This window comes from Mustelus asterias, chromosome 7 (assembly GCF_964213995.1).
Source record: "Mustelus asterias chromosome 7, sMusAst1.hap1.1, whole genome shotgun sequence".
Lineage (NCBI taxonomy): Eukaryota > Metazoa > Chordata > Chondrichthyes > Carcharhiniformes > Triakidae > Mustelus > Mustelus asterias.
The window spans coordinates 123004733-123020731 of NC_135807.1; the positions used below are offsets into that span (position 1 = coordinate 123004733).

The following is a 15999-nucleotide window of genomic DNA, read 5'->3' on the forward strand; positions in this document are numbered from 1 at the left end:
TGAGAATTTAGGAGGCATGGTTAACAAGTTTGCAAATGACACCAAGATTGGTGGCATAGTGGACAATGAAGAAAGTTATCTAGGATTGCAATGGGATCTTGATCAATTGGGCCAATGGGCTGATGAATGGCAGATGGAGTTTAATTTAGATAAATATGAGGTGATGCATTTTGGTAGATTGAGCTAGGGTAAAACTTACTCAGTAAATGGTAGACCATTGGGGAGAGTTATAGAACAAAGAGATCGAGGAGTACAGGTTCATAGCTCCATGAAAGTGGAGTCACAGGTGGACAATGTGGCATGCTTTTTGGAAGACAAAATTGTACCCGCCTCTTCGGCATGCTTGGTTTCATTGGTCAGAACATTGAATACAGGAGTTGGGATGTCTTGTTGAAGTTGTACAAGACATTAGTAAGGCCACACATGGAATACTTAAAAGTAAAGTAAAAAGTTTATTTATTAGTCACAAGTATGCTTACATTAACACTGCAATGAAGTTACTGTGAAAATCCCCTAGTTGCCACACTCCGGCGCCTGTTCGGGTACACTGAGGGAGAATTTAGCATGGCCAATTCACCTAACCAGCACATCTTTGTATTGTGGGAGGAAACCGGAGCACCCGGAGGAAACCCATGCAGACACAGGGAGAACGTGCAAACTCCACACAGTGACCCAAGCCGGGAATTGAACCCGGGTCCCTGGCGCTGTGAGGCAGCAGTGCTAACCACTGTGTCCCCGGTACAGTTCTGCTCACCCTATTATTGAAAGGATAATATAAAACTAGAAAGAGTGCAGAAAAGATTTAGTAGGATGCTACTGGGACTTGATGGTTTGAGTCATAAGGAGAGGTTGGATAGGCTGGGACTTTTTTCCCTGGACTGTAGGAGGCTTAAGGGTGATCTTATAGGGGTCTATAAAATAATGAGGGTCATAGATCAGCTAGATAGTCAATATCTTTTCCCAAAGGTAGGGGAGTCTAAAACTAGAGGGCATAGGTTTAAGGTGAGGGAGAGAGGTACAAAAGGGCCAAGAGGGGCAATTCTTTCACACAGAGGGTCGTGAGTGTCTGGAACAAGCTGCCAGAGGTAGTAGTAGAGGCGGGTACAATTTTGTCTTTTAAAAAGCATTTAGACAGTTACATGGGTAAGATGCGTATAGAGGGATATGGGCCAAATGCGGGCAATTGGAACTAGCTTACTGGTAAAAAAAAGGCCCAACTTGTCCATGCCGCCTAAGGGCCTGTATCCATGCTGTAAACCTCTATGACTCTATAATTTTTCAAGTTTCCATCGCTCTTGCAGACCATTAAGGCACATCTCTACGGTAATCAAAGACCCGGTGAACTCACTGGAACAGCTGGATGAACTATTCCTTCCAGTTTAATCACAAGTTGAATATTGAAAAGAAAATTGCAATTATTGATGTTACACAATGGCCTAAAGAGGGAATTAGGAGAGAACATGATGACACATATTCTTTTTCCGTCCCTCAGACCGTCAATACCATAATGGTGATTCGGTGATATCTTAGTATGGGATTTGAATTGAAGCCCTCAGATCACCAAATTTATTTGGCACACCAGTTTTCAGTGGTTTGTGACTACAGATCCCAGACTGGTGGCTGTAGTGAGCCTATTGATCGGAGCCTAATACATATTGCTATGGGTCACAGACTTCATTTCACTTCATTAATGAGTCAAACTGTAACAGTTTGGATCACCTGACAGATGTCACTGGAGCCTTTGTTGTTTTATTTTTGAAATTGTGGCTACGCATTAGTAATACTCCCTGTCCAATTAAACATCATCAGGCACGGTGGCACAGTGGTTAGCACTATTGCCTCACAGCGCCAGGGACCCCAGTTCAATTCTGGCCTCGGGTGGCTCTCTGTGTGGGGTTTGCATGTTCGCCCCATGCCAGTGTGGGTTTCATCCGGGTGCTCCGGTTTCCTCCCACAGTCCAAAGATGTGCGGGTTAGGTTGATTGGCCGTGCTAAATTGCCCCATTAGTGTCAGGGGGATTAGGAGGGTAAATATGTAGGGTTGTGGGGATAGAGCCTGGGTGGGATTGTGGTCGGTGCAGGCTCGATGGGCCAAATGGTCTCCTTGTGCACTGTAGATTCTAAGATTCTATGATTTATGATAAAACGGCACTGCAGACAAATCAATAATGAGGAAGTATTTGTGCCTTGCCTGAATCTTTTGCTCTGTGACATCCATATGGGCAAATTAACTTCCAATCACTTCACCCTTTAACAAATGTCTTCATTCAGCACAGAGGGCACAGTGATTTCGAGCACAATAATGTGTCTATTTTAAACTCAGAGTCTAAACCCAGCTTATCACCATAAGTGGGGACAAAGAACATAAGAAATGGAATCCACATCATTATTCATTTATGGGATGCGGGTGTCACTTTATTGCCTATCTATAATTGCCCTTCATTTCTGAGGGCATTTAAGAATGAACTGCATTGCTGTGGCTCTGGAGTCACCTGTAGGCCAGACCAGGTAAGGAGTGCAAATTTCCTTCCCTAAAGGACATTAGTGAACCAGATGGATTTTTCCAACAATGGTTTCATAGTCCTCGTTAGACTTTTTATTCCAGATTTCAAATTCAAATCTTACCATCTGCCGTGGTGGGATTCGAACCCGTGTCCCCAGATCCTGACCTGGGTCTCTGGATTATTAGTCCAGTGGCAATACCATACGCCACTGCCTCCCCATCGAAAGTTGTAACTATATGTTGTAATATATAATAAATTCAAAGCATTGAAGGGTTACCTGGACAATCTCTAACATTTCTGACTTGCTGATATATCCATTTCCGTCTAGATCGTACATGCTGAATGCCCACTTTAGCTTTTGTTCCAGCTTGCCTCGCGATGTGACACTCAGTGCAATGATAAACTCCCGGAAATCTATTGTCCCATCCCCATTGGCATCAAAAGTGCGAAAAACGTGCTCGGCAAATTTGGAAGCGTCCCCGTAGGGAAAGAAGTTCCCGTAAATTTTCTTGAACTCTTCCATTGATAAATTCCCGCTGGGACAATCCCTTAGGAAGCCCTTGTACCACTCTTGGATCTCGTGCTCTGTGAAATCTGTGCTGTCCAGCAAATCCTGCATCACCTCAGGCCGTAGCTTGCTGTTTTGCTTCCCCATCTTGAACTCAAAGGCCTTCAGCTGTGGAGCAATTCCAAAAGAACCCTTGATTTAAGCCACTGTAGAGCGGGAGCCAGTCCAATCTGCCAAGGAAAACCATATTCCTCATTAGCAACTGCACAATGTCAAAGTTTAAAAAAACATACATTGAAATACACGCTAGAAATAGAATCAGAAAATATTCAAAATAAACAAGGGGTCAGTCAACAACTGAAGGATGAAAGTAAGTTAATATCCTGGTTGGAATCCATGGCAAGACCTTTATTTGAGAGAGTTCTTAAGTATTAGCAAGAAGGTTTCTTTCCCAATCACCTCAGCACTGATGCCTTGCTCGATGTTAAAGAGATGCTGCATTAATGAGACAGATTTGTCAAATCTTTCTTGTGCTATATTTAGCAAGTGAGCACAGCCAGAAGAAAGTTCATCATTATTATCACAGGAGAATCAAACACACGTAATGTAATAAAAACAGAAAACGCTGGAAAATCTCAACAGGTCTGACAGCATCTGTGGAGAGAGAATGGAGCCAACATTTCAAGCCTGCATGACGGTCATAAAATTCAGGAGATTTTTTTTAAATTGCCACTTTTTTTTAACAGAGATGTTTTAAAAAACATTCATTATCAACTACTGGGAAATTTTGATCTTCATATAGACTGGGACAATCAGGTTGGCTTGGGTAGTCTGGAGGATTAGATTGTTGAATGTTTTTGTGACAGTTTCCTGGACCATTCGGGGACCAACAAGGGATAAAAGCTATCCTTGATCTAATATTGTATAACGAAGCAAGATTTATGAGTAATGCCATTGCAAATGACCTACTGGGAAATAGTGACCATAATACTATCGAATTCCATGCTAAGTTTGAAAATGACATACTCCAGCTATAACTGGCGATAGATTCTTAAATGTGGAACTACGAATTGCGATTCTCATTGTTATAAGGGGTTATGCACTTAAATGAAATGTTTGTTGTTATAGGGCTTTACCTATTGAAAGGAAGCAAATGTAGTAAATGATTTTTATGAATAAGATTGTTTTTTTTTCCCATATAGTGAAGTCTGCAATAGACACTTTGAACTTTATGCAATTTTATTCCATCTCATCTCTGTACTGATCCTGAGGTCTGCCCATGGTGGATACTGGGTGAGTTGGCATGGCAGGTGTTTCACCCAAAGGGTTGTGAATCTTTGGAATTCTCTACCCCAGATCATTGTGGATGCTCCATCACTGAATGTATTTAAAATTGAGACAGGCAGATTTCTGTTTCCTCAGAGAACTGAGGTAAATGGGGGCTGGGCGGGAAAGTGGAGTTGAAGCCAAAGACCAGACAGGGCTGTAGTGAATGGTGGAGCTGGCTAAACGGGATGTACTTGCATGACCAATAATTATTATAAGATACAAGTTATTTGCCCACCTTCTTATTCCCGTCATTGTCCCTTTGTGCTATACAAACTCATACTGGTTTTCAGTTATCCATTCATAATTGTCACAAGTCGCAGCTCGTGTTAATTTCCCCACTATTGATATCCTATAATATCCTCGTTTAGCTCTCCTTCCCTTCTTGGCCATTTTGCAATTTAACGCCACAATTCCAGAATCAAGATTGACGAACTCCTTAACAATTTTTCATCCACTTCTTTTACTAGCCTGAGTTATCAACCTTGGGTCCCGAAGATTTGGCTACTAAAATTCCCCATTACCATTTTTTAAAACTTGTATCGAATTTGTTAGTTCTTCTCCTTGTTTATTTTTTTTAGCTCACTTTGTATCTCTGGTGCTTTATCCTCTACCGAGCAACACATTGCTGCCGTATTTAATAATGCTGCCAATTGCTGATTTTGAATTATAATATTACTTTCGTCTGCCATAAAGGGGCCCATGTTGCTCTGAACCACCCTCTTCCTCTTAAGATATATATATTTTTCCAAGTTAGTTTTTTTATTATTCATTCATGGGACATGGGCGTTGCCCATCCCTATTTGCCCTTGGAGGGCACTTGAGAGTAAACCACTTTACTGTGGCTCTGGAGTCACATGTAGGCCAGACCAGGTAAGGACGGCAGATTTCCTTCCCTAAAGTACATTAGTGACCCAGATGGGTTTTTCCAACAATGGCTTCATGGTCGTCAGTAGATTCTTAATTCCAGATTTCTTTTTATCGAATTCAAATTCCACCATCTGCCGTGGCAGGATTCAAACCTGGGTCCTTAGAAGATTAACAGTCTAGGGATAATACCACTAGGCCATTGTCTCCCATCTTGCTGTAAACATCCATTGCAATCTTTCCTTGTCTTTCCATAGATGCGTAGAGCAAACCCTCACTAAGAGCTATGAATGTGACATTACTTCGTCACTTTAGAAAGCTTGGAATCAAATTTTCTATTGACTTCAAAGTATCTTCTGTTGTAGAAGGAAAAGCACTCTTACTGCGTGGCAAGTGTCAAAGACATTTGAGAAGTAATGTTTGAGTAATTTGTTGCCATGTTAAGCACAGACTATAATAGCTAGTTGGCGAGGATGCAAGATAACACATTGCCTGCCACCTCCAGGAACCCGACCATCAGGTCACACCGCCCACCACATGAAACGGGCAATGTACTAGATTTAAAAAATCTACCATATGTTGTATTATCCAGTAAACAATTTTTAGGGATGAATTCCACTTATCTACAATTCAGTGCAAGTGTATCACGTTTACGCAGTACAGCAAAGTTCAAGCCTTGTGCATTTTAGTGCATTGAACCGAGACACACTGTAATTCAAGACTCACAATGAAATCAAAGATGACCAAATTAGGGAATGTGTAACTAAATATACACATACACATGCACTCACGTACGCGCACACACGCACGCACGCGCACACGCACATAGAGAGTAAGATGGTTTTAGCTACCACCTTGAGTTTTCCCTCAGCAGAATGTTTATCTGGATAAGCAGCATAAAATAAATTCATAAAAATAAAATAACTCTATGCCAAATGTTTATTCTTACTTAGAATTGGCTGCATACTGTTGTCATGACATGGGCAGCACGGTGGCACAGTAGTTGGCACTGCTGCCTCACAGCGCCAGGGACCCGGGTTCAATTCCGGCCTCGGGTCTGTGTGGAGTTTGCACGTTCTCCCCGTGTCTGCGTGGGTTTCTTCCGAGTGCTCAGGTTTCCTCCCACACTCCAAAGGTGTGCAGGTTAGGTTGACTGGCCGTGCTACATTGTCACTTTGTAAGGGGGATTAGCAGGATAAATATGTGGGGTTACGGAGATAGGGCTCGGGTGGGATTGTTGTTGGCACAGGCTTCATGGGCTGAACGGCCTCCTTCTGCACCAAAGGGATTCTATGATTTTACAATGTTCCAGTACATTATGAACTTTCAGGAAATGCTTGAAAAATTTGAATAGAAACAGATTAAAATGGCAACTGCAAATTTGGTGATCTTTGGCATTTTGAGCTCCAGACAATCCCAAGTCTCAAGCAAGTATTTAATTCAATTTGGGATTAACAGCCTTGCTTGAAAAAATACACATCCCTTTGTCTAAGGATGGAGCATCAAAGAAACAACTGTAACATTCCACCTATTTTACCATGAACAAAAGCAACATCAAAACTTCATGCGTGTTAAATCAATGTGAATGGATCCAATCAACTTTTCAGCGTATTATGATGGCCACTCATCCAAACGAGACTGGGTGAATTTTAAGGTGTCAAATAACAACAACACAGCATATGTAATCATCACACTAACCCTTTCTGGAAAAAAGCACTTTGACCTTGTACAAGTCACATGGTGAGGAGGCCATTGTGAAAGCTTTTAAAATAACAGCACAAGCTGTTACATGACAAAGCCATCAAACTCGATGACAGTCATCCAAGCATAAATAAATAAGCATAATAAATACCAATACTTTGGGAATGAGCAAAGGACTTTCCCCAACCTGTTCCAAGTTTGAGTTCACCTGACACCAACCACTCCCCCCCCCCGCCCCCCCGGAAATCAAACCACAGGAAGTCTCACAGTTTTTTGCTTTCCAAGACCTTCACTTCAACTAAAGCATCAACACATCTAAGAAACTATAGGCCTGTTCAGTTAAAAATGGCGGGGAGGAACCTGATTCTGAGGTCGTGCTTCACCAACAGATGCCAGTCCCACTGTAGGAAATGGAGCGGCCAAACTAAGTGGAGAAATCAGGGGGCTGCTTTGTTTGATTGCTGGATACTAATTAATTAAGAGTCTGGTTAGAGCCTCCAGGTATTGGGAGGAAAGAATTCCTAACAGAAAGGGAAGCGCCGCAGTGCAGTTGAAGCGAGTTTTTGGCGGAGCATTTTTCAAGCAGATTGGAGCCTCTTGCTCCGATATGTACTCACTCTGCCACTGGTTTCACAGATAGCCTCGTAACGTGACAGGTATCCCATGTGCCGGATTAAGAATCCAATTTGGGGTCAGGAGAGCACCCTCAGGTAAGGCCACATTTGAGTGGGGGACTAGTATTCAGGACCTGCCGCCCTCCAGCTCTTCCCAAATCGCTGGGAGGCGGGAATGCCTTGGAAAACCAGAACGCCACCCACAGATGCAAAGTTACCACCTTGCCCGTCTCCTCAGCCACACCGAAATTCAGAGCCCCCCCCCCAACCCTCGTCTCATGACCTAGATCCTTCTGCGTGACAGTACACTCTGTCCAAACACAATGAAAGAAATTCAGGCAAACTGCTCCTAGAGATGGTGGAATTATATCAGTGAGAATCAGTGGAGTTCAGCGAAGGCAGGAAAGTGACTTGATAGATCAAGGAAACGGTTACATTTTGCTCAAATCCACTTTCGCCCAAAGCTCCTCTATCTTTTATGTTCACGCTTACGATGCTGTAGGGTTAGGCATAGCTTTTTTGAGGCAATGCTCTCTTTCCAAGTGTTAGCCGCCAAGTTTATATAAAAGTTAAGAGTGAAACATGTGAATTGAAGGATGAGGCAGCTGAATCAGTTTTCCGACATTTGTTTTCCAACCAAATCTATTATTCAAACCTTGTTTCCATCTGGTGAAAATTAGTTTTATGGAGATACAATTGGTCGATTATTATATCACTAACTCTGACTCATTATGGGGCCTTTAAGAGCTCTTTTGTCTGTCATAACACAGGATCATTTGATAACAGTTGTAACTCTTTGTATGTCTCTAATAAAGGATAGCTACTAACTAGCAAACCTGAAAACAAAACCCCACTGCCACTTGTAGTTTTAGTCCTATTTAAACTTCTTGCTGGTATTTTCCTTTGAATCTTTTATCATTGTTCCTTGAAGCTGTGACTCACACTGAAAGCTCTACAGCTGCCTGCAGCTCTCCCAGACAGTAAAGCTTTAAAGTCAATGAATAGGAAGGACAGGAACAGGATAAGAAAGCCACCTGCGAGAACTGTCAAGAAGAAAGGCATTGGGGCAGCCTTCATGCAGAATTCCTTCAATACTCAACGCACCAACCTCCCTTCCTCAGTAGTCATTCCTTCCATCCCTTACACACACCTTCTCAATGCCCCCAATTGTTAACAATCCCTTAGTGTTGTTCTTCCTGTTGCACAATGGTTAGCACTGCTGCCTCGCAGCGCCAGGGACCCAGGTTCGATTCCGGCCTTGAGCAATTGCCTGTGTGGAGTTTGCACATTCCCCTGTGTCTGCTCCGGTTTCCTCCCACAGTCCAAAGATGTGCAGGTTAGGTGGATTGGCCATTCTAAATTGCCCCTTAGTTTCCCAAGATGTGTAGGTTAGTGGGGTAAACGCCTGGAGCTACGGGGATAGGTCCTGGGTAAGATGCTCTGTCAGAGAATTGGTGCAGACTCAATGGGCTGAATGGCCTCCTTCTGCACTGTACCTATGATAAAGTTTATTATTGAAATGTTGTTGGGAGATCTATCTGAGGTGTATAAGATGCTAATGAGGATTGACCAAATAGACATGGAGAGGATATTTCCTCGTATGGGGGAATCTAGAACAAAGGTAATATTTTAGGATAAGGAGTAGTAGAATCAAAACAGAATGAGGAGAAACTACTTCTCTCAAAGGGTTGTGAATCTGTGGAATTCACTACCCAACAGCATGGTGGATGCTGGGACATTGAGTAAACTTAGATAGACAGATTTTTAATTAGTAATGGGTTGAAGGGTTATGGAGAACAGTCAGGAAAGTGGAGTTGAGGCAGAGACACGAGAGGCCAAGATTGTATTAAATGGCGGAGCAGGCTCGAGGGGCTGAATTGCCTACTTCTGCTCCTAGTTCTCACACTTGTACGGCGGCTAGAGCAACACACAAGGATTGTTAACGCTTGAGGTTGATCCGGGTGGTACATGGAAGAGATGACTATTGGTTATTCCCAGTCAGAGAGCAGGAAACAAAGAATGTAAGAGGGGGATGAGGAACTGGGATCACTTTGGTTCAACAGTCTCACAGGAAACAGTGATGAAGTTAGAGGTCACTAATGTCCAGAAACAGCAGAGAAATGGAGTTCAAAAGAGGAGAAAGTGGATTTCTGTCTGGGACGTACCAAATGAGGTTGAGCAAGTGGCTGTGTGCTGGTGTACAGTCCAGAGCTCAGCAGGTAACAACAGCACGGTGGGGATGGACTCAAAAAGTTACTGAAAGACTTGAAGCAACTCAGTAGCAGCAGCTGAATCAGAGTAAACCCCTTAGACCTGAGGAAAAGCCCTTCAAATAACAGTCGCTCAGTTAAATGATAAGTCTGACAATACATGCAAGATTAAGTGGTCTATTTTTTTCAGCACTTACCCAAACGTGGATGTTCCACATTATGGAGTTAGCAACCCTTCTGTTGCATTTTTTTAACGATGTTATACAGTTGTCACTTGCTGTATCAGATTAACTTGTAAAATGACATATAGAAGAATCGATTCCCGCGAAAGGGCTATTCCGAGAACTGATACTGCCAACTGATTACACACCAGTTCACTAATCGAGCAACTCAAGTGACTGTTCAGCAATGTCACCTGATCCCTGGGATGAGATGAGATTATAAATCACGTACTGTCAGCAAATTATGGCATGGTAGTTACTGACCAGCTTAATACATCCACTCAATACTGCAAAACGAAAGGCAAGATGATGGAAATAATAATTGTGGGACAATTATCAAAAATCTACCATGTGAAGCAGTTGATTAATGGGGACGAATCATCGAATAGAATCCCTACAGTGCAAAAGGAGGCCATTCGGCTCATCGAGCCTGCACTGACAACAATCCCACCCAGGCCGTATCCCCAAAGCCCTGCGGATTTACTCTGCTAATCCCCCTGACACTAAGGGGCAATTGAGCATGGCCAATACACCTGGGCAGCATGGTCACTCAGAGGTTAGCACTGCTGCCTCACAGCTCTAGGGACCCGAGTTTGATTCCTGGCTTGGGTCACTGTCTGTGCTGAGTCTGCACGTTCTCCCCGTGCCTGCGTGGGTTTCCTCCAGTTTCCTCCCATAGTCCAAAAGACGTGCTGGTTAGGTGCATTGGCCATGCTAAATTCTCTCTCAGTGTACCCAAACAGGCGCCAGAGTGTGGCGACTGGGGGATTTTCACAGTAACTTCATTGCAGTGTTAATGTCAGCCTACTTCTGACACTATTAAATAAACTAACCTGCACATCTTTGGAGTATGGGGGGGAAACTGGAGCACCTGGAGGAAGTCCACGCAGATACGGGGAGAATGTGCAAACTCCACACAGACAGTGACCCGAGGCCGGAATTGAACCCACGTCCCTGCTGTTGTGAGGCAGCAGTGTTAACCACTGTGCCACCGTATTGCCCACCACTGTGCCACCATGTCACCCTAGCAGCATACATTGAAAAGGTTGACAATGTCAGAACATACCAGAAACCTATATTTTGAGCACAGCACTGATTCTGGTGCTACTGCTGTATTCTAAACATGGTGGTTCCTTGGAGACCAGCAGTCAATTCCTTGCTAAGATGTCAAAAGCAGGGTAAGGGACAGCAAACAAGAATGAGCACTGGGGGGCCTCGGTTTGTTCTGGCCTTGGGTGTCCTCACATTTTAAAAAATTATTATTGGCCTGACCAGACACTGGGCAAGGTCTTCCATTAGAATATTCAAGTCTTAACAGAATAAGTCTGCATGAGTAGATTCAGAGCTGGATTCAATGCTCCATGATATACCCAGCAAGATAGTGGGTAAAAGGGTCGATTTCCAGGATATCAGGAACCTCCCATACTCTTGGGGAAAATAGTTCTGCGATGGACCTACAGTCAAATGGCAATAGAGCCAGGGCAAATTTATACAAACACAAAATTACTGCGCATGCTGGAATCTGAAACAGAAAATGCTGGAAAATCTCAGCAGGTCTGACAGCATCTGCGGAGAGAGAATAGAACTAACATTTTGGGCAGAATTTTACCGGCGCATCTGTCCGAGGTTCGTATGATCCTGCCCAAGGCCAATGGAGAATGCCGTTCTCCGAGCCTCACCCGCCCCCGGAATCAGGGCGGGCATGCTGGTAAAATTCCGGCCTTCGAGTCTGGATGACCCTTCGTCAGAGCCACATCTGTACAAATCAGGCTGGGCCTGAGACACTTCTTTGAGTTGATATCTCTACGCAAGAAATTAGTAACACATTCGCAAGCACATTCTCTGACTGATATTTCACCAAGAGGTGTGAGCTCATTTATATCAAATCCGCTAATGCCTTTGTTAAAGCATCTCAGCTTTAAACATTGGTTAAACATTGGTGGAAGCGTTGTCTATAACAACACTCAAGAGGCATCTGGATAGATACAAGAATAGGCGGGGAATAGAGGGATTTGGACCACGTAGAGGTAAGAAAATATAAGATTAGAGAGGCATCTGTGACAGCACAAACCTGGTGGGCCGAAGGGCCTGTTCCTGTGCTGTACTGTTCTTTGTTCTAATTTCATCCAAACGTGTTAATAAGTGTTTCTCTCCCCCACAGAACAAATATAATAGTTTCCCCACCCCCGTAACAGTACTGATTTTAACAACAGGACAGGATTAGACAGTAAATGAAGGTTGTCAGCAAGTGGCAAAGGATTGCCGGGAGAATTGAAAAGTGCGCAAACGATTTTAAACTGATCCTGAAGGCACATCTGCAGCTAACACTCAGGGTTTTAATTCAGCGTGATAACAAACGTTACATCATTTTATTTTGTAGGTTTCATGTTGCATTCAGGTCTTAACAAGTCTGCATGAGTAGATTCAGCGCTGGGTTCAATGCTCCCTGATATATCCAGCAAGGTAGCGGGTAAAAGAGTCGAATTCCAGGGTATCAGAAACATCTTGTATCCCTGGGGAAAACAGTTCTGCGATGGACCTACCATCAAATGACAATAGAAAATCATAGAATCCCTACAGTGCAGAAGGAGGCCATTTGGCCCATCGAGTCTGTACTGACCACAATCCCACCCAGGCCCTATCCCCATAACCCTCATTTACTATGCTAATCCCCCAACACTATGGCCAATTTAGCACAACCAATCAACCTAACCCGGACATCTTTGGAGCGTGGGAGGAAACCGGAACACCCGGAGGAAACCCACGCAGACACAGGGCGAACGTGCAAACTCCACACAGACAGTGACCCGAGGCGAGGAATTGAACCCGGGTCCCTGGCGCTGCGGGGCAGCCGTGTTAACCACTGTGCCGCCAAGGCAAATTTATACAAAAGTAAAATTACTGCGGATGCTGGGATCTGAAACGCAAACAGAAAATGCTGGAACACTGTTGCCTGAAATAAAGTATTTAGCGGCATGTTTAGTGACATGAGGACACATGAGGACATGAGGATATTAAGTGACAGTTTAGGAAGCTGGACATACTTAAAGCAGCATCCAGCTAGACCCGTCCTTAAGCCATGAATATGGTATCTGACTCCCTCACCACTCCCTGCACAACATGTTTAGCTCCATGTGCCCTTACTGACCTCTGCAATATTTATCTGCTGCAATCCATTTCAATTTACGCTGCACGCCAGCCTATCACATAAAATATTAACATTCAGTAAGGGCCAGTAATGACTGTTCGTGAAGGCAGGTTTGCCCCACGGCGCACCCCAAACATTGATTCAATTTTCCATCCAGTTTCATTTTTTAAAAAAAGTTTTTAAAAAAAATTTCCATTGGGTTGGGTTTGTTTTTAAAGAGCAAAGCAGTTTATTTTTCTACTCACCTCTCCTGGTCTGGGGGAATTAAACATTAAGACAATGTGAGTTGCATACTACGGGCAGTCAGAGACATGCTGTGCATGCAGGACAACAATTTCCCTGCCATACAATATTGAGGAATTTTGTAGTTAAGTTTATTTATTAGTCACAAGTAGGTTTACATTAACACTGCAATGAAGTTACTGTGAAAATCCCTGAGTTGCCACACTCTGGCGCCTGTTCGGTTACACTGAGGGAGAATTTAGCATGAACAATGCACCTAACCAGCACGTCTTTCGGGCTGTGGGAGGAAACCGGAGCACCCGGAGGAATCCCGCGCAGACACGGGAAGAGGGTGCAAACTCCGCACAGGCAGTGACCCAAGCCAGGAATCGAACCTGGGTCCCTGGCGCTGTGAGATAGCAGTGCTAACCACTGTGCCACACTTAGATAGTAGATCATATTTCTAATTATGGATGTATCGATCAAACCTGCAGCCTTTGATCATTTAGACATGAGAATTTGAGTGACAAATCCAATTTTTTTTTATTCGTCCATGCAATGTCAGTGCTGGTTGCCAGGTGCATATGTGCGTGTGTGTGTTTGTGTATGGGTTGTGTGTGTATGGGTGTGTGTGCGTGTGTGTGCATGTGTACATGTGTGTATGTGTGTGTATGCGTGTGTATGCATGTGTGTGCATATGTTTGCGTGCATGTGCATGCATGCATGTGAGGGTTCGCGTGCGTGCATGTGCGTGTGATTGTTCGCCCATCCCTAATTGCCCTGGAGAAGGTGGTGGTGAGCTGCCTTCTTGAACCGTTGTAGTCCCTGTGGTGTTGGTTGAGCCGCAGTGCTGTTAAAGAGAGAGTTCAACAAAAGTGAAGGAACGGCGCGATATTTCCAAATTAGGGTGGTGTGTGTGACTTGGAGGAGAACTTGCAGATGGTGGGTGCGCCCAAGTGTTTGCTGCTTTTTTCTGCTGGCTGAAAGAGGCCAGGCGTTTAGGAGATGCTGACAAAGGAGCCTTGGCCAGTTGCTGCAGTGCAGCTTGTAAATGGTACATGTTGCAGGCACGGTGTGTCAGTGCTGGAGAGAGAGTGAGTGTTTAAAGTGGTGGATGGGGTGCCAATCAAGTTGTGCTGAGTGGTGGGGAGTTGGGAGTGCTGTTTGAGCTGCATATCCAGGATGAGAAGCATGCTCACTTACTGTAATAAGTCTGCGGAGGCAGAAGGCCCTTCACCAAAATCCCTTTATTTACAAACTCTAACAGCAGTACACAGAGTGCTAGCTGTTAGCAAACTACCTCCAGGGGTGTCAGAGGAACTGACACTCCCGGTTAAATGCAAGGAAAAGACTCCCTGATTGGCCCATCAATTGGATCCTTAATCAGGGAGTTCATATTCCAATAGGCCAACCTCAATGGCTTGATTGAAGTCATTACACTTGCGTAATTAACAGACCAACACTCGTAGCATGCTTGCCCACATGTGTGTCTGACTAACAAGACTGAAAAAGCGAGGTGTGCCCCTTACGTTGATGAGTGAACAGGATCGGAGTTAAGTGGTTCCCCGACTCGCTGACATTGTAAGATTGAGTTCATGGTTTGGTCTTATATGTGACTGACAGAGCAAAGTTGGATTGATTTCTGAGAATTTAAAAGGCAGATTGGTTAAAAGGTTCAAGTCTGGGCATCGTTTGACTGTGTCAAACAGACTGAATGTCCTCCTGTATTTGTTTAGAATTAATAAAAACAGCTGTTTGAAATGTTCTGCTGATTGATTTTCAATTTGCCGTCTCCCAAATTCGATCACATCACATGATCCATATCTTAACCATATACTATTTACTTCCATCTATTTGGTGGAGTGGATTTTTGCTCCAGCACCCACAATAGCTTCTCCTTGGCATTCTTACTCCAGTGCCATGTGGCTGGTTGATTTTTGTCAGCCGACAGTGATCCCCATGGGCCTGGCCCCCCAGATACAGGAGCAGCAGTGTGAAAGGTCCACAGCGGGAAAGCACAATGTTACTTTGTTCAGCTGCGTTTTCTTTCGTAAAGTGCAGTCTCTGACGAAGGGCTCACAATTACACGCTCGCTTTATTTAGAAATTTAAACAAAAGCATATGCCCACTGCCTCTTGGCATTATAACTTGGCACTGACTCACCCACAAAAGCGCAGAAAGCTTCTTTTGCAGAGTAATTTATCCAATGAATTTGGACCAATCTATACCATGAAATGCTGGTTCTGTACCTTCTGATTGTTTGCAGCTAACAAGCATAGATAGATTAGATACACGTGTGTGTGTATGCATCAGTGTGTGTGCGTGTATGCGTGTGTGTGCAAGCGTGTATGAGTGTGCATGCATGTGTGTATGCATATGCATTTGTGTGTGTGTGTGTACGATGGTGTGCATGCATGTGTGTGTGCATGCGTGCATGGGCATATATGGGTGTGTGTGGGTATGTATGTACATATGCGTCCGTGGTGCGCATGAGCATTTATGTATGTGTTGCATGCGTGTGCATGTGCGTGTGCATGTGTGTGCATACGTGCGTGTGTGTATGGATTTTAATGTTGCAATCCCATTACAGTGAAGTAGATGCTCTAGTTGTCAGTGACAGCAGCTATTACTAACCGGGGACAGGTTCAGGCATTGATCTTAAGTCTATATAAGAACCG

At 44.0% G+C, this 15999-nt stretch overlaps 1 protein-coding gene across 1 annotated transcript in view; it reads right to left on the reverse strand.

Moving 5' to 3' along the window:
- The window catches only part of LOC144495923 (neurocalcin-delta), a 145136-nt gene that overhangs the window by 29664 nt on the left and 99473 nt on the right, over positions 1-15999 (reverse strand). The window contains exon 2 of the mRNA XM_078216744.1: positions 2782-3274. Coding sequence (XP_078072870.1) covers positions 2782-3159 — 378 coding nt within the window. The 5' untranslated portion in view covers positions 3160-3274. The remainder of the gene's footprint in view (positions 1-2781; positions 3275-15999) is intronic.